At 41.5% G+C, this 15,562-nt stretch overlaps 1 protein-coding gene across 2 annotated transcripts in view; it reads left to right on the plus strand.

Moving 5' to 3' along the window:
* RASA3 (RAS p21 protein activator 3) overlaps positions 1–15,562 on the plus strand; it is a 130,716-nt gene that overhangs the window by 72,594 nt on the left and 42,560 nt on the right. For both annotated transcript variants that reach the window (XM_030473698.1, XM_030473704.1), the window contains exon 5: positions 1,688–1,764. In XM_030473698.1, coding sequence (XP_030329558.1) covers positions 1,688–1,764 — 77 coding nt within the window. The remainder of the gene's footprint in view (positions 1–1,687; positions 1,765–15,562) is intronic.

A 15,562-nucleotide genomic window follows, 5' to 3' on the forward strand; every position in this document is an offset into this window, starting at 1 on the left:
TGGCAGGAAACATCTCTTTAAACTCCCACAGACATTTGGGTCCTTCCCTGTTCAAAATGCCAGGGAGCTGCTGTGATGCCTCTGCACCAGGGGCTTTTATACAGGTTGGAGAGGTTGTCTGTCCTGTTTTCTGGATGAGCACCAGTATCATCTGCCACATGTACTTGAAAGGCCTGCGTTCCAGTCCTTGGGCAGGAAAAACTGCTACTGAGTCAGAATACTCAAGGTGTAAGTAGGTGCTGGAGGTTTTGAGGAGTGAAAGGGTGAAGTGCAGGAAAGCATGAAGCACGCATTCAAGACAGTGCAGGAAGAATGGTATCAAGAAAAAGGTGTACACAAAGGAGAGAATGATTTTAGCAGTAAGAAACAGAATCTCTTGTAGGTTTCTTCAGGACAAGTATTCAGGCACTGACTTCAGTGTTTGTTTATACTGCTAAAAGTAAGAGGACCAGGGAATGACCTTGAACTGAACTTCTGTGTGTCCATACTACTTAATTGTTACTGCACTCCCAGCTCTGCTTTGGACTGCTTTCACCAGCTTTGGTCCAGACAAGTATGCTGTAGAGGAAGTAGATCTTAGCAAATTCAGGCCAGGGTATGATCTTCACTCTCCTCTGTTATGGAGGACAGACATCCTCATAGAGCAGGAGCTTGCTGTAACTAGTCAGAAGAGACAGGGAAGTCTCTGGCAAGAGTTTTGTTCATGTGCGAAGAAGAGGAAAGGTTAAATCTGAAAGATCTTGTGAAAGGGGTGGCAGCACAGTTTTGTATGAGTTGAGGTAGATCTGAGTCAAAGATGGCACCCACATCAGAGCTCTGACTAACTAGCAGGGTGGATTTTAATATCCTTTGGTAAAAAGGGTAGAGGGTAGGTGGTTATGAAGGTGAATGTCTCAGTTTTGACCACAGTGATTTGCAGATGATGGGACAGTGCTGGCACATCAGAATAGGTCAATAACAAAACGTACTTTGCATTTACTATACATACACACTGTAAGAGTGGTGCTGAGTTTTTGCCAGTGGGAGTGGATGCTCATGTTTTGAAATATAATAGAGTTAATAAGAGGAATGCAGTTTGTATTCATGATTGCCTTTATTTTCTTAGCATATTTGAGCACAATATCTTGGCCCAAGTCACAATAAAGTTAGTATGATGGTAAGGAGTTGAAGACTGTGTAATAATAGATGCTATGAATGCTAGCAACATGATTGAACTTGTTTTGGGTTTTTTCTTTCAGTTGTCCAATGTCGTTTTACTGATACTTGTCTCACAGTTTACATTATTTCAGAATTTTTGGTTTTCTCATGTTTAAAACATGTAGGTGCTCATTTATGACACACTGCTGTGATATCTTTTCAATGATTGTATTGCAAATCCTTGCTTAATGTTTAAACTGCTAAATATAGATAAAGCTCCAACAAAATATTTTTGTGTCAGACTACAGACACTGCATATCAATTTGTAAAACATACACATAAAATAATGGTGGGAATTATGCACTGAAATTTTAGTGAAATGGCTACTAATCTGAATTCTGTGGCAGTTTTAGCTATACAGCTATTACTTAAATGTTAAACTCCTCCTGGAATTACTTGCATTAACCATCTTACTTTGTTTGAAGTTGGAATGATGTGGCTGGCTATGCATAAACCTAACTTTTCATATGGTCTTTTTGATGTGTTTCAGGGGAAGGTCCACCTTGAGCTGAGACTGAGTGAAGTCATAACAGACACTGGTGTTGTCTGCCATAAGCTTGCAACAAGGTAGGATTTCAAATGTAACTGCAGAGTTAGGAGAAACACACTGATTACAGATAGTGTGCTTCATTTAAAAATGGTTGGAGGAAACAAAACATTGTTTGGATAGTGAATGTTCTTAATCAGAGATATCCTTAGGAATTTATAGGATGTGAGATTTTTTAATTTTCTCTTCTTTCCTCCACATAATCTATATACTTTTATTCCTTAAATGTTAATAAATTACTTACCTAGTTTAGTCATGGCATAGATACTAAAAAGATATCAGAGGATATTATTATGTCCTTCTGATTTACATTAAGGACTTTACCAGCTAAGCAGATTTGTGGCACAACTTGTGTGGTGAAAGAGTGTTAACAGAGCTGACTTAATAAACAGAAGTCTGCCATCAGTGATTAAAGCAGTCTCACAATCAGCCATCCAATCTCACTCAAACAAACAGACACCTAGAAGCCGCAGGACTTGGATGGCAGTTAAGATTTTGCCTTCCTCTGAGGAGGAGTCTGAAAGGCCATTGCTCTCTGACTACACCAGAGCCTTTCAGGTGGCTACTGCAGGGGCAGTGGCAGAACTGGTTGGCTTCTGTCAGGAATCTGCTTTGTATTCTCTGTCTGGCAGAAGAGCTGTCAAAATTGGAGTGTTGGCATCATACCCTTCTAGCTATTTGGCAATTTTGTCGATAGAAAAAAGTACTCTGCTAGGGAAGTTCTGACCAGCCCTATTTTCAGACCAGTATTCGACATCATTTTGTGACTGCCTTTCCTGTCGTTTTGTTAATAAGCTGTCATGGTAGTCCTTATATCTAGGACATGTTAAAAAATGCAGGCGAGCCATGTGGTTGATTTCCATCCTTCTAGGTACACTGTTGATATGAGGATGTGCTGAGGTGTGTGATCTTGCATTGCATGCCTGTGCATATACCCTCTAGCCATCCGGGCCCTACCAGAGCTCTGCAAGTAGACGCGTTTGAAATCTTTCTCTTCTCAGTCTTCTGTGATGAGGCAGAGTGAATAATGGGGATAGTTAGGTGCAAGTTGCTGTGTAGGCTCTGAGCTCCAGTGAACTTATTAACCAGGGCACAATGCCACTGGAACACAGCTGTACCTTTTTCAGAACAGAGATTGCTGTGTCAGTATAGCTGTGCATCACGTGGAGGGCCCAGACTTACTTTAATTGCTATGTGAGGACTCTGATTGCGTCGTTTTCCATTGTGCAATTTGAATGCGACCAGGTGATGATGATCACACACATTCTGAAAAACCGGGGTTCAAACCTGAATCTACTAAGTCCTAGGTTGGCATCTTTGGTTGAAGTGTTACTTGTATTGCTATAGGTCCTAGGGCTTTGCAGGAGAGGGGGAAATAGAAGGTGGGAAAAGGCAGTTTCTTGTCATTCTACCCCACTTGTATCTCTGCTGTGTGGGAGGCGACACACAGGACAGTGAGCTTATTGCTAAGCTTGGACTGTCCTCAGAGCAGGCGTGGAGGGTATTGTGCTTAGATACAGAAAAGGAGCACAGTTGTCCTGAGTACCAGATTTATTCTGGAAGCATGTAGTGCACTCCTTAGTGTTGTGATACAGCCACAAAGGCCTCTGTCCGTATCCTTTGAACCCTAATTGTGAGTTAAGACCCTGTGATGTCTGAGACTCTGCAAACGTAGATGAACTGGGACATCCTTCCACTCTCACCATGGTCTGTTTTGAATAGTTAGGTGGTATACTGAGGGACCTTCAGAAGTGTTTACCTCATCTTGTTTTGTTCTGAGAGAGCATGCCATGCCACAACCAGCTTTCTTTTAAAGTTTTGCCTTCAGTTAAACGAGACTTGGTAACATCATAGTACCAATGCATTTTTTCAGTGAAATTCCTGAAATGCTAGAAATAGGTGTCTGAAAAGGTTCTTCTTAACATGTAACACATGCAGCCCCTTGCTTCATGAAAAGTAATAAGGCCTTGATTTGAAGAGTATTTCATTCACCTTCTACAATGGAGAGAAAATACTTAGATCAGCTTGCGAAGCATTCTGTAGCCTTGATTTGCAACATATTGTTCAGTAAGTATAATGTATTCGCCGAGATGCCTAGAATAATCCTGAGGTTTTAACCACTGAATCATAATGTTCAGAGTTTATCTTGATTTAAATCTAGCCCTTGGCTCTTAGAAACAGAACTTGAAAATCACAGCCCAAGGAAGCTTTTGTCTGCTGAAGGCATCTTTTCCCAATGTTGTCGTCTTTTCTGTAGCTGACATGGGCACTCTGGCTCTGGCTAGTTTCCACACCTATTGGTTATTTGCGTGGTAAGTGAGAACAAAGCTTAGCAGTTTAGATAAAAGAATTGGGAAATAAAGATATTTCTAGAGTATGTAGTTTTATTGGTGCAGGTTTTTGTGGCAATGTGTCTTACAAGTGAGAAACAAAAGGGGAATGATGGAGAAAAAGAAAGGGGAATGATTACATCGGGGCGGGGGGGCGAGAAAAGCACTTCAGAATGAAGTCCAGCATTTTCTTCATGCCACACTGTTTACTTTAGGAAGGTATACAGCAAACTGCAGCTCTTAATGTTTTTCCACTATCTGAAATCTCATTCAGGTTTGTTCATAGTTTGGTTCTAGTGCTTAGGTACGTAAGAAGAGAGTGTGATAATTAAGGAATGCTCAGTTGCATGTCTGTGTAGCCAGGATTTGCCAGTGGAAAGTGCAGCAAAGGTAGGGGAGGCAGAACTTCTGTTATAGGTAGTTCATGAGTGAAAAGCAGAGACTGGGTCTATTAGGGGACTGCAGCTTCCAACCGAGTTTTGTGACGGTAACTGATTTTCTTGTGGATAGCTCATGAATTTCTTGCAGTGAGCATGTAAGATGAGGCTGTAAAACCATGAGCAAGAACCTAGAATCACTTCATCTTAAAACCAGACCATTCTGATGAATCTGATGCTTGTCTTGTGAACTTCCTTGACTTCCTTTTTTTAAGTTTCAAAAAAAAAAATAATTAATGGAGCTCTTAGTGGCAAAGATAAACACTACCCTGCAAGTAGCCTCATAGATATAGCTGGTTAAAGAGTTCAGGTTTGCAGGGAGAACAAAAGCTGCTTCCAGCAGGCAGCTCTTTAAAAATACTTTTGAGACGCATGCTTTTTTAAGCCCCAGAATAGTGCTTGTTTTCAAAGATACAGTTGCAGGCTCAATGAAGATTAGGCCTAAGTAGGAAATTTTTTTACCTATCCAAAAAAGAAATATTTTTCTTAAGAGCTTACCCACAGGTCTTCACCAGCGAGCCTGTTCACATTCCTGCCACCTCTGCATTCCAGAAAGCCTCGAAAGCAGCTGGGGCCTTGCTGAGCCAGCATGAAGTCCCATGGAGCACACCCTGAATAGTAAGCTGCACAGGTGGAGGGGAAAATTAATCTGAATGGAAGGGCAAATTGAAATTGTTAAGTGGTGAGCTCTTGAACGTTAAGTAGCAGATTATTTTAAAATGCAAAAGATGTGTGAGCTTCCTTAGCCTCTGCAGAGGAAGCAAAGAAAAAAAAATCAGTTTAAAAGCTGTTACCTAGTAGCTTCTCCTTGGGAAGCATTCAATACTTTCATTTAGCCCTAAACCACTTAGCTGTTGTGCTTCATCGGAGCCCTTCGGAGGCCCTAGTCTCTGCCAGCTGCTACAACACAATCTCCTGGACCAAATCTCTGCAAGAGAGATTATAAGGAGAAGCATTAGTGGCTTTAAAAGTTACATTGAGAGTACAGATGCAGGCACCACGCGTCTTGTGTCCCCAGGCAGCTCCTGCTGTCATCCTCTGGTAAGAACCACAATTCTCGCTTTTGCACGTTCCTTCTGGGAACAGTTTGTTACTTGTGGGCTTCCTCTGTGGAACTGCTGTGAAATCTGACAGTCCTAGTGGCTGGCTTGGACACAGTTGTCAGCTGGGTCTCTGTAAGTCTCTCATGTCCCTGTTACGGGACTCAGGATGCAGGCTTTTGATGTGTGTGCTCACATCGTACAAAGAGAGCAGACAGCCTACAGCCTGCTGAGCATAGACCTTTCACCAAGCCCTGTCACATAAAAGACAACACGTATGGACTTTGTGGCCTGATACCTTTATATAACTGCACTTATACTAACTACTGTTGTGCCATGTAGTGAGTCATCTTGAGAACTAGGCAAAAGTCTTACTCAGTAAGTTCTGTCTTCTTCCCTCTCTGTCCTCTCCTCACAAAATATCTCATGTTGTCTTCCTCTGCACTCTTCACAGCCACAGCCTTCCTGGCCCTGTGCAGTCAGCTGCTGTTTGTGGCTACCAACACCTGGCCTTACCTTCCACTGGCTGTAAAGTGAAGGCCCAATCTTGTTTAAGTGTTTTGTCACCTGAGAAATCTGTCCGTGATTTTTATGAACGTTAAGGTACTAAGGCCATGGACAGAAGTGGTCAAGCCACAACGCTTTCCCATGCTTCCAGCTGCTTATGTCCATACCTACCCCGCTGTGCTGACACACAGCTCCTGTATTTTGTTTTTTTCACGTCGTGGTTTTTAAGCTGAATCAGGCCTTACTCCTGTGCATCCTAGAATCTGCACAGTTCTTCTTCTGTAATGCAGAGGAAGGAAAATGAGCAGCATGGACCATATTGAAGTGTTTGAACTAAGTCATGAATGGAGTGTGTGTACCTGCGTTCCTTGAATATATTTGAAAAACAGTGTCATGCAGTTCTCCCTCAATCTTTTCTGAGACACCACTTTCTGTATACAGATATCCTTCCTTCACAACAGAAGTACTCAGAAAGGAGACCTAGACCATTTGTAAACCTTTCCCCATCATTAGAGCAGATTCTATGCTGCACATTTGTGTTCAACACAGAAAGGTGGTTCCCCATAGACTTTTAAGGCTTCTGGGCTGGTCCAGACAACTTTCTCTCATATCGCAGAGCAACATAGGCTAGGATCACCAGATACATCCATCTGTATTTAGTCTATAAAGAGGAGGGCTCCTACAGATAGCTTTGTAGAAATCTGTTGGCTTCGCTGTGGTTAAGCTACCAGAGGCAGCATTTAGAAGCAGTGTTCTGTATTTAGCAAGATGACATCTGACTTCTAGCATGTCTGAAGAAACAGGCCACTGAACTCCTGTTGAAAGTCAGCGTGAGCTGGGAGCCTGGCTCCCTGATCTTCCTTTGAGAATTCCAGCATGTGTATGTAATTAGTCACATTTAAACGTCTGTACTTATTCAGTGTCCCCAGCTGCTCCTTCAAGTGTTGTCTTATGTCTTGTCTCTTAGGTTTAAAAAAGCTTGGAAACATCTGCTTTTGGAGAGCTTTCCCCTCTCCTTGTTCCTTTTATTCTTCCCCCCTGCCCTCCATAAACCTATACAGCTAAATAATAACATATGTGGTTTAAAAGCCACTGCTGTCTTTCATGTGTAGTAACACAGTTTTCCGGTAAGCAATTCATGAGTCTACAAATACATTAGCAATGCTGAAATTTTATGTGATAAATGAAGCATTTGTAGCTCTGGTGTGGAAGACATAGCCACCCTGCATTAATTTATAAATTAAACTTAAATGCCATGCAGCTCTTCTGAGAGCTCTACATGATGTGTTCTGACCATGTGGAATACCGTTAAATGGACTGTTTGCAGGAGCAAGCGGGAAAGGAAACAATAAATAGATATGACATCCCTAAGATAAACACTTCAGGGGTCATTAAGACAACAGTGACTGAGCTGTGGGCATTTAAGAGCTCTAAAAGCCCTTCTGAAGAGGAAGAGGGAGGTAAGGAGGAAGGTGTCATTTGTCAAGTGTGGTTAAAGCGGAAGGTCTCTGCCTAGGGATACAAGTGCTGGCACTCACTGATGGTTCCCCAGCCTTCTCTGCCGTGAGAACAGAACACAGAGCATGCAGTGGGCAGCATCTGACCTTCCTCTCTAATTCCTCACATTAGAGATTTGAATTTCCTTGTCCATGAGCTTTGCTGGAAAGTGGCCTGGGCAGCACATTGCTCGCAGGTTGGCAACCATTGCCCTAAATCAGTCTGACTTTCTGTAACTGTTTGTTTAAAATTCTCTCATGCAATGTGATGTTTCTAGGGGTAAGGTAAATGATGCTCCATTTTGACGGTTTCAGAGGGTTAGCCACTGTGCTTTGCTGCACACAGCTCCTGAAGGGCAAAGCCACATCTATCAAGTCTAGTCAGCAGGGCTGAGAAAATGGCTGTTCCTGCTTGTGGATCAGCAGTCTGCGTCCTAATCTAAGAGAAAGAGGAAAACAGGTCAGCCTGGAGAAGTGAAGGCTTCAGGGAGACCTTATAGCAGCCCTCCAGTACCTAAAGGGGGCTTACAAGAAATCTGGAGAGGGACTTTTTACAAGGGCATGTAGTGACAGGACAAGGGGGAATGGCTTTAAACTGGCAGAAGGGAGATTTAGATTAGATGTTAGATTAGATGCTGGAGAGGGACTCTTCATCAGGGATTGTAGTGATAGGACAAGGGGTAATGGGTTCAAATTTAAACAGGGGAAGTTCAGGTTAGATCTAAGGAAGAAGTTCTTTACTGTGAGAGTGGTGAGGCACTGGAACAGGCTGCCCAAGGAAGTTGTGGCTGCTCCATCCCTGGCAGCATTCAAGGCCAGGCTGGATGGGGCCTTGAGTAACCTGGTCTAGTGGAAGGTGTCCCTGCCTCTGTGGCAGGGGGTTGGAAGTGGATGATCTTTAAGGTCCCTTCCAACCCAAACCATTCTATGATCCCATCTTGTCTGGTGAAGGTTTGCTATTGTCACCTGTGATTGCATTTGGAGACACCTTGAAAAACTACAGGAGTGCAGCTAGTCCTTCAATCATTGAATATATTTAAATGCTTTTGTGTAAAATTAAAACACACAGGCATCATATTGGAGTCGTCTGAGAATTTTCCTTTACTAACTTGTCTCCTGCTTTTCCCATTTATGTTGGAGCTAGTTTACTTTTCTGTAAATATGTTCACCAGATCCCAGGAATAGGTAAAGAAACTGTCTAAAGGGTTGAACTAAGGAGAGAACTTGGAAATGCATGGCTATGTTGTATCTGTGGTGCTGAAGACCAAATTTTGTTGGCTTTCTGTCATGGCTCTATCTCTGATGCTGATCAGAGTGGAAAGCGGGAGTGCAGGAAGGATAGCCTGTGAAGTTTTAGATAATGCTTTTCTGTGCTGTTTTGTGAGGTTTTGGCTTGGTTTGGTTTTTTTCTCCTGAATTCTATTTTAATGCAGGAGACAGTGGGACCCATTTGCTTGATGCAGTTTCTATAATCTTTCATAGTATTCCAGTTTTCTTTAATTGGTTGTGGTGCTGTTGGGTGGACTCTCATTGTTTGACAGTGGTGATGAGCAGGGTTTGCTTCTCATTTGAGTGTGGTGTGCCATACTGCACTTTCCTTTTCCAAATCAGAGGAGGCTGTTCTGTAAAAGAGTCAACAGGAGCCAGGAGGTGCTCCATCATGGAGGCAGTGTGCTGATGGCACTGGTTTGTTACTGTGTGAGGCAGTGGCGCTCAGTCTCAGGCTTTTCGTGGTATGTTGGCCTGGTGCAAGGCTGCAGCTCCTGTTGAGTCTGGAAGTAGCCTGAGGCCAGAGCTGGCAGTGGGGACTCTTCCTGTGAGGTTACAGCTCTCAGCACTCTTTGCTTACATTCATGGGTCCTTGAGCCACTGTGCCTCTTGGGTTTTCTGCTTCCAGGTTTAGAGAACATATTGTTATGTGCTGTAGAGAAGTTTCTGCTCTGTTGCAGAGACATACAGCATACAGCCAGCTTTGAACTCGCTTCAGGGTCAAATGAAGCTTATTTTTCTGCCTGGAACATGAGCTGAATCAGGAAAAAACCCAGCAGTATTGCTGACTATGAGCAGGCCAGTTTAACGTATGCATCAACCAGGTTACCTCACAGCGTTCTGAAAAAGTTTGACTTCTGTTTGCTGCTGGTAGGGAATGCTAACGAGGGCATAAAGTGGTTTCAAAGCTTCATCTTCAATAAACTCATGCATCCATTAAAATGTGTCACAATCTCCTTTCTCTAGAAATCATACCCTGCATCAAGCTGCGCCTTTTCCTGCAGTATTGCATCTTGGTCATGCTTTTAATCTTGTGTGTGTTTCATAACAAAATGGTGGGGGAAAATTGCTCACATATTAAATCACACTGTCCACCAAACCTACCATATCTATAAATGCTATATCTCTTGCTGCCATGTTTCCCACTACATGAAGTGGGAAAGTTTCACCCTTCTTTGGTTTTGTATTCAGTGTTTTTTCAGTGCTTCTTCTCTGTTCATGAAATTCTTTGTTTACTCAAATCACAAATATCATCTGTAATCCTAATCAAGAGCAAATTCTTTGATTAGACCCTTTGGCAGTAGTCCGCTTCCAGCAGGACATGTTTTAGTGCTCACCTTTTTGAGATTGAATTGTCATCACATGGCTCTCTGGAATACATACAAAACTGAGTTTGTGATTCAAGACTGGAATGTAACTCTTCTAAGTCAGTCTGTTTCAACATAAGTGCTACTTACTGTTCAAATAATGCACGATACTTCCTGTTTTACACAGAGTAAACATAGTCTGGGATTATAAATGGAGGGAAATTATTCAAGCAAAAATCCTTTTGATAAATGACTTAACTTCTCAGTGTGCTTGAGGTCACAGTGTTAGAGTGACTGGGGGGCATTAGAATTCCTGTAGTACCCATGTTTGTAAGAGATTTTGAGAACTATGAATTGTTAGCAGCTTCGATATGTTGACAGTACCCCAAATGTCCTTTAGTGGTGATCAGCTGCAGAAGTTCAATTATGCTTGAGGTAGGTCCCTAGGAAAAATTAGTTGGCTGTCTTGCGGTATGACCTGTATCAAAAGGCTCTTTGAAGTATACGGTGTTTAGCATAATACAAAGGTAAATTTATATGCTGTTACATTCTGAATGACTGTGGAAACTCTGCAAGTTTTTTTGTCTATTGCTCCAAGAGCAACACTTGCCAAGGTGGTATTTAGGTAGCAGAACAAGGAACTGGGGACATGAAGGTATTTTAGGAATAGGGGAAGCTGCAGGGTAAAAGGGAAGTCATAGGGCCACAGGTGTTGAAGTTGGGGTTTTTTTGCAAGTTTAAGAGAGTAGACATGGTATACAATGCATAGGAAACACTTTTCATTAACTCTGTTGTTCACAGATCTATTTGTTGAGAGGAAGTTTTTGCAAGAAGTCTGACAGTGTCTGTGGCAATAATGGAAAAGTATCTCTTTCCCTACTCCACCATCTGGGAGAACTAGAAGTCATGTTCATATTTCTGGGTACATTTGTTAAACTGGGAGCACAACTGGCTGTGTACTTTGACCAAGTTCTTTTCAGAGTCCACAGAGCTAAAATAACCTGCGATCTACTGTACTTCCCTCCCTGTGCCCCCGCCTTGGTGTAAACCTTTGACTTGGATGCCATTTTCTGGCATTTCTAGTAAGAGCTGATTGTGAAATGTTTCATCTGTGTTGCTAATTATGTATTTGTAACAAACAAAGCACTTATGAGTGGGAAAGAGTAAAAGTCTTTTAATATACATGTTTAATTTAATAGCACTTTCTAATCAGTGATTTTCACTGTGCCACTCTTTTGCTTCCCGCTGTACAAGGTAGTTTGCTAGTTCCTCTTTAATCATTTTGTTCTTTCAAATATAAAGAGAAAAGGGAAATATTTTGAAAGAAAATGCATGATACCATTCTAACAAGCTCAGAAACTGGCAAGGAGGCTGTGCTTTTGGAGGCAGTATGTCTGCAATTAATTTCAACTCATTTTACAGTTGACTTGCTTCCAAGCTGATGGTTTTGTAATAATTTCATACAAGCTTCAAACAGAAGCAAGAATTCAGCTAGACTCTATACAGCTACAGATGTACTGGCTGCACATGGTGTCACTCTTTCAGTTGTCGGCCAGTCACTACCATGTTGTCGCATTTCCTGCCTTGCTAGCCTAAACATCACATTGGTAAGAGGTGGCATGGTGCAGTGGCCGACTTTGTTCATGTACTGTTGAGTCAAAGGCTACAGACAATTGCTGAACTGCTGTGTACAGCCCTTTCCTCCCTGGGGACATCCAGTGGTGCTCTATTCTCTACACAGCCGTTGGATTTCACAAAATTCGTGGAACTGGAGCATCTTTTGAGAGCTCTACCACTTTTTCAAATTTTGTGGAAATGACTAAAAACATCAACAGTGGGAGATTGGCCAGATGTAGACAGAAAGCATTTTCTCATAAGCCTATATCTTTAGGAGACCAGGCTAAAAAGGGTGCTGTTGAACTCAGAAGGGTTCACGGAATAGCTACAGGAAGAACCGGACCTGGTAAATGTGTCTCACAGTAAGCAAGTGTTTGATTTATGCAAGGAAAGCTTCAAAGTGGATGAAACCACAGTGTGCACAATGTTCAGATGGGAGTCCTTCTGGTTATTTATTCTTACCACAGTGATACCCAATGGTTGGAAGCAAAAGGCTAATCTAGTGAGGAAACAAGTAGTAAAACACTGCACACCACCTTCACCCCCCAGCTCATTAATCAGTGAACAATTTCCTGTAGAACGTTGTAAGGATGTTTTAATCATTGAGAGTCCTTTGAATTAAGCCTTGGTTTCTTTCAAGAAGGTGCTCTGGAGATGCAGTAGACATCATGAACTCGTTGTACAACTTGACTAGGTGAGAGCTTTCATCACTGTCTTGAAAGAGGCCAGACTGCGATCCCAAAAATCCCTTTCGGTCCCAAAATACAAGGAGAAACTGAATGCAAGTATGAACTGTTTGTGCAATAAGTGGAAGTACAAACCTGATGTGGGCTACTAATTAGAGTTGGTTATACCAGAATGCCTACCTGACCATGTCTTAATTTGCATCTTGTTTTTCCCTAAGAAGATCTAAAGTGACAGGACACTAGAAACTTTTTTAAAGAGCATTTACTTGACGTTGTTTTTCATCACCAGATGTCTTAGTTCTGTGCAAACAACAATATAACCACCACTTGGTGAAGCAGAGCCTTCTTTGGGTGGGATATCATAGATTTTAGCTGAACCTAGGACATGACTGATGTTTCAGGGTAGAAAGTAAAACGGGACAGTGAGCCAGCAGAAACTGTTCACGGTATGTGTAATGCTATGCTCCTGGTAGGGTACCAGGTTTACCATTCTGATGTGCTCTCATTGTGCAGGAAATCTCACCTAGTCCTTTATCTCATCCAGCTGGTTGCGGTATTTTGTCTTTCATTAAAAATCTGTGCCTTCCTCTCCGAGCAGCTCATGGGTATTGCTCTGTGATGACTCAGCAGTAGGCCATCACTCAGAAAAAAGTCTAAATAGTTTATTTTTTTTAATTTTCTGAAATGCTACCTATAAGACGGTGTATCTTATGGAGATAGGAGAGAATATAGAGGAGAAATATAGAGAATATATAGAGAAATATATATAGATATATAGATCTATATAAAATATATAGAATATACAGAGTAGATATACATCTCTATATATAGAATATATATAGATATATATATAGAGAGAGATATATAGAATAGAGAGAGAAATATAGAGAATATAGAGGAGAAAGCATCGGGCAGGATCATTCAAGCTGGGTACTTTACCAATGTCTTAAAAATTGTGGAGAGTCTTAGGAGCCTGGTGCTTTACAGTTGTGGTGTTGCAGAGAATGATGCTTTATTAAGAAGGTTTCACTGCTACGGGAAATTTTGTCTGCAGAACCCGCTTTCTTTGGTGTTTCCACAGAATGGCCCAAAAACATCCTTCCTGCAATTTCTGTAATGTATTCACAGTGTGACCCTCTAGGCACAGAACACTATAGCACGTGTCTAGGAGAGATGATCCCTTTCTCTGCTGAAACTTGTAGGGGAGAGGCTATAGCACGAGCTAAGGACACCAACAGTCCTAACAGGATAGCCAGCACTGAGAAGAAGGAAAGGGTAGTAACTGGTCAGTGAAGATGTTACATTAGCTCTGAAAAGCTGCACGTTTCCTTACATGTGAGATGTTTCACTACCCACTTCAGTGATTTTGTCATAATCAAGTGTCACAATGAGGTAAGTGGCCTTGTAGGACCAGAGGAACAATTCAAAGTAGGCAGTGTACAGTCCTGTGATAGCTGTTTTTTAAATGGTTTTTATGAATCCTATTTAATCTCTCCTCTTTCCAAGTCATAGAGGAGGATTTTTCAGTTCTTTTCATTGGAAAGTGTATTACAAAATGTGCTTTTTGATGCATGTGATGTTTGTGCTTCTTGGTATGAATAGCTCTATCTGCATTAGTGTAAAAACTTCAGGTAAATGAAACTTAACAAGCCTGATCTATGTGTTGCTGTTTGGATAAATAAGGAAGTCTCCACAGTTCTGCTTCCTGCTTTTTAGAAACTTGGTGTATCTGAATGCTGATTTGGATTGAGTATTTCTGTACTTCGATTTTTAATAAAACATAGTTTTTGAGGATATAATGCCTTGATTTTACTGTTAAATACCTGTGATTTTATGTGTGATTTTATTTAATTTTTTTACCTCCCCTGCTTGATGATTGCATCGTCAGTAATCCCACTGAGATACGTTAACATCTTTTTAGTTATATAAATCTAGACAACATCAAGTTATTAGTATTATTTCTTGAATTCTCAGTGGAGAGCATTTTTGTGTTAACTGTGACACTATTTGTATAATCTTAGCCCAGTTCTATCAAAATGGATTTAATGCATCAGTGTTACTTCGGGACTCAGCTGGCAACTTAACTGCCATCAGGTTTCAGCAGGAGTGATGAATCACCTTAATTTGAATTCCTTAACGAAAGTATTGCATGTGTCGGAAAGTTCACTGCCCTTTAATAATAAGTATTGTTAACCAAGATCCCAGATCATCTGATTATTTGCATAAATGTAATCAAAAGTTGTTCTGAGTTGTTTCAAGTTGTGTTTTTAAAGCATTAAAAGTTCCACCTACCTCAGGTGTGCCAAAGCATGCCCAGCACAGAAGGTTGTAGCCTCCATGTAGTGTTTGAAGGTACCTTTGGTTGTTTTCCAGGTCCACAAACAGTTACTTCTTTTTAAACTGTGACCTGTTTTTAAAGTTTTCATTTAGAATGGTGTATTTGCTACTATAATACATCTAATTAAATACATGATGTGAGAATCTATGCGGAAGAGTCTTCAAGGATTTATTTAGTAGAGAAATCATTATACTTGGACTGGGCAGGGATGAGAAGAAACTGGCTGGGTTTTCGCTGTGTCAGTGCCACAGCTCTCATTAAACTATCTCACTCCCTTGCCTTTCCTTCCTCTGTGCACCCCCTATCACCCAAACGTCGTTGAGATTTGATCCAGACTCTCAGCTAGTGCATTCCCTTGGCCCAGGAGTTCTGAGTTATTGTTCCCTGTGGTTCGTGTGTGTTGTGGCATGAAATGGAGATGCTTTCCTTCAATCTGCTGTAGTTCATGCTCTCCTGGTTGTTACAGATGTCTGTCTTTTCAGTTCACTTACCAGCATGCCTGAATTTTTATTTATAATATTACCATCTGTGGCCAGCCTGGGATAGATGTTTGGGTTGGCAATACTCGGCACTTGGGAGGAAACCCCTACTCATCAGCTAGGTAGGAAACCCCTAGGTAAGTTAAGGGGACGCTGCTTCTGTTTTGCTAGTTTGTTTCTTATAGTTGAATATCCTCCCCAGTCCCCCAGGTGCCTTATTTATTTGTGTCATCATTTCTTTAAAACTTATGGGTTTAGTCTCTTCCTCTCTTTCTATTTACTTCATAATCAAATCCCTGCAAGTAGGCTCAA

The sequence above is a fragment of the Strigops habroptila genome, chromosome 2 (genome assembly GCF_004027225.2).
Source record: "Strigops habroptila isolate Jane chromosome 2, bStrHab1.2.pri, whole genome shotgun sequence".
Classification (NCBI taxonomy): domain Eukaryota; kingdom Metazoa; phylum Chordata; class Aves; order Psittaciformes; family Psittacidae; genus Strigops; species Strigops habroptila.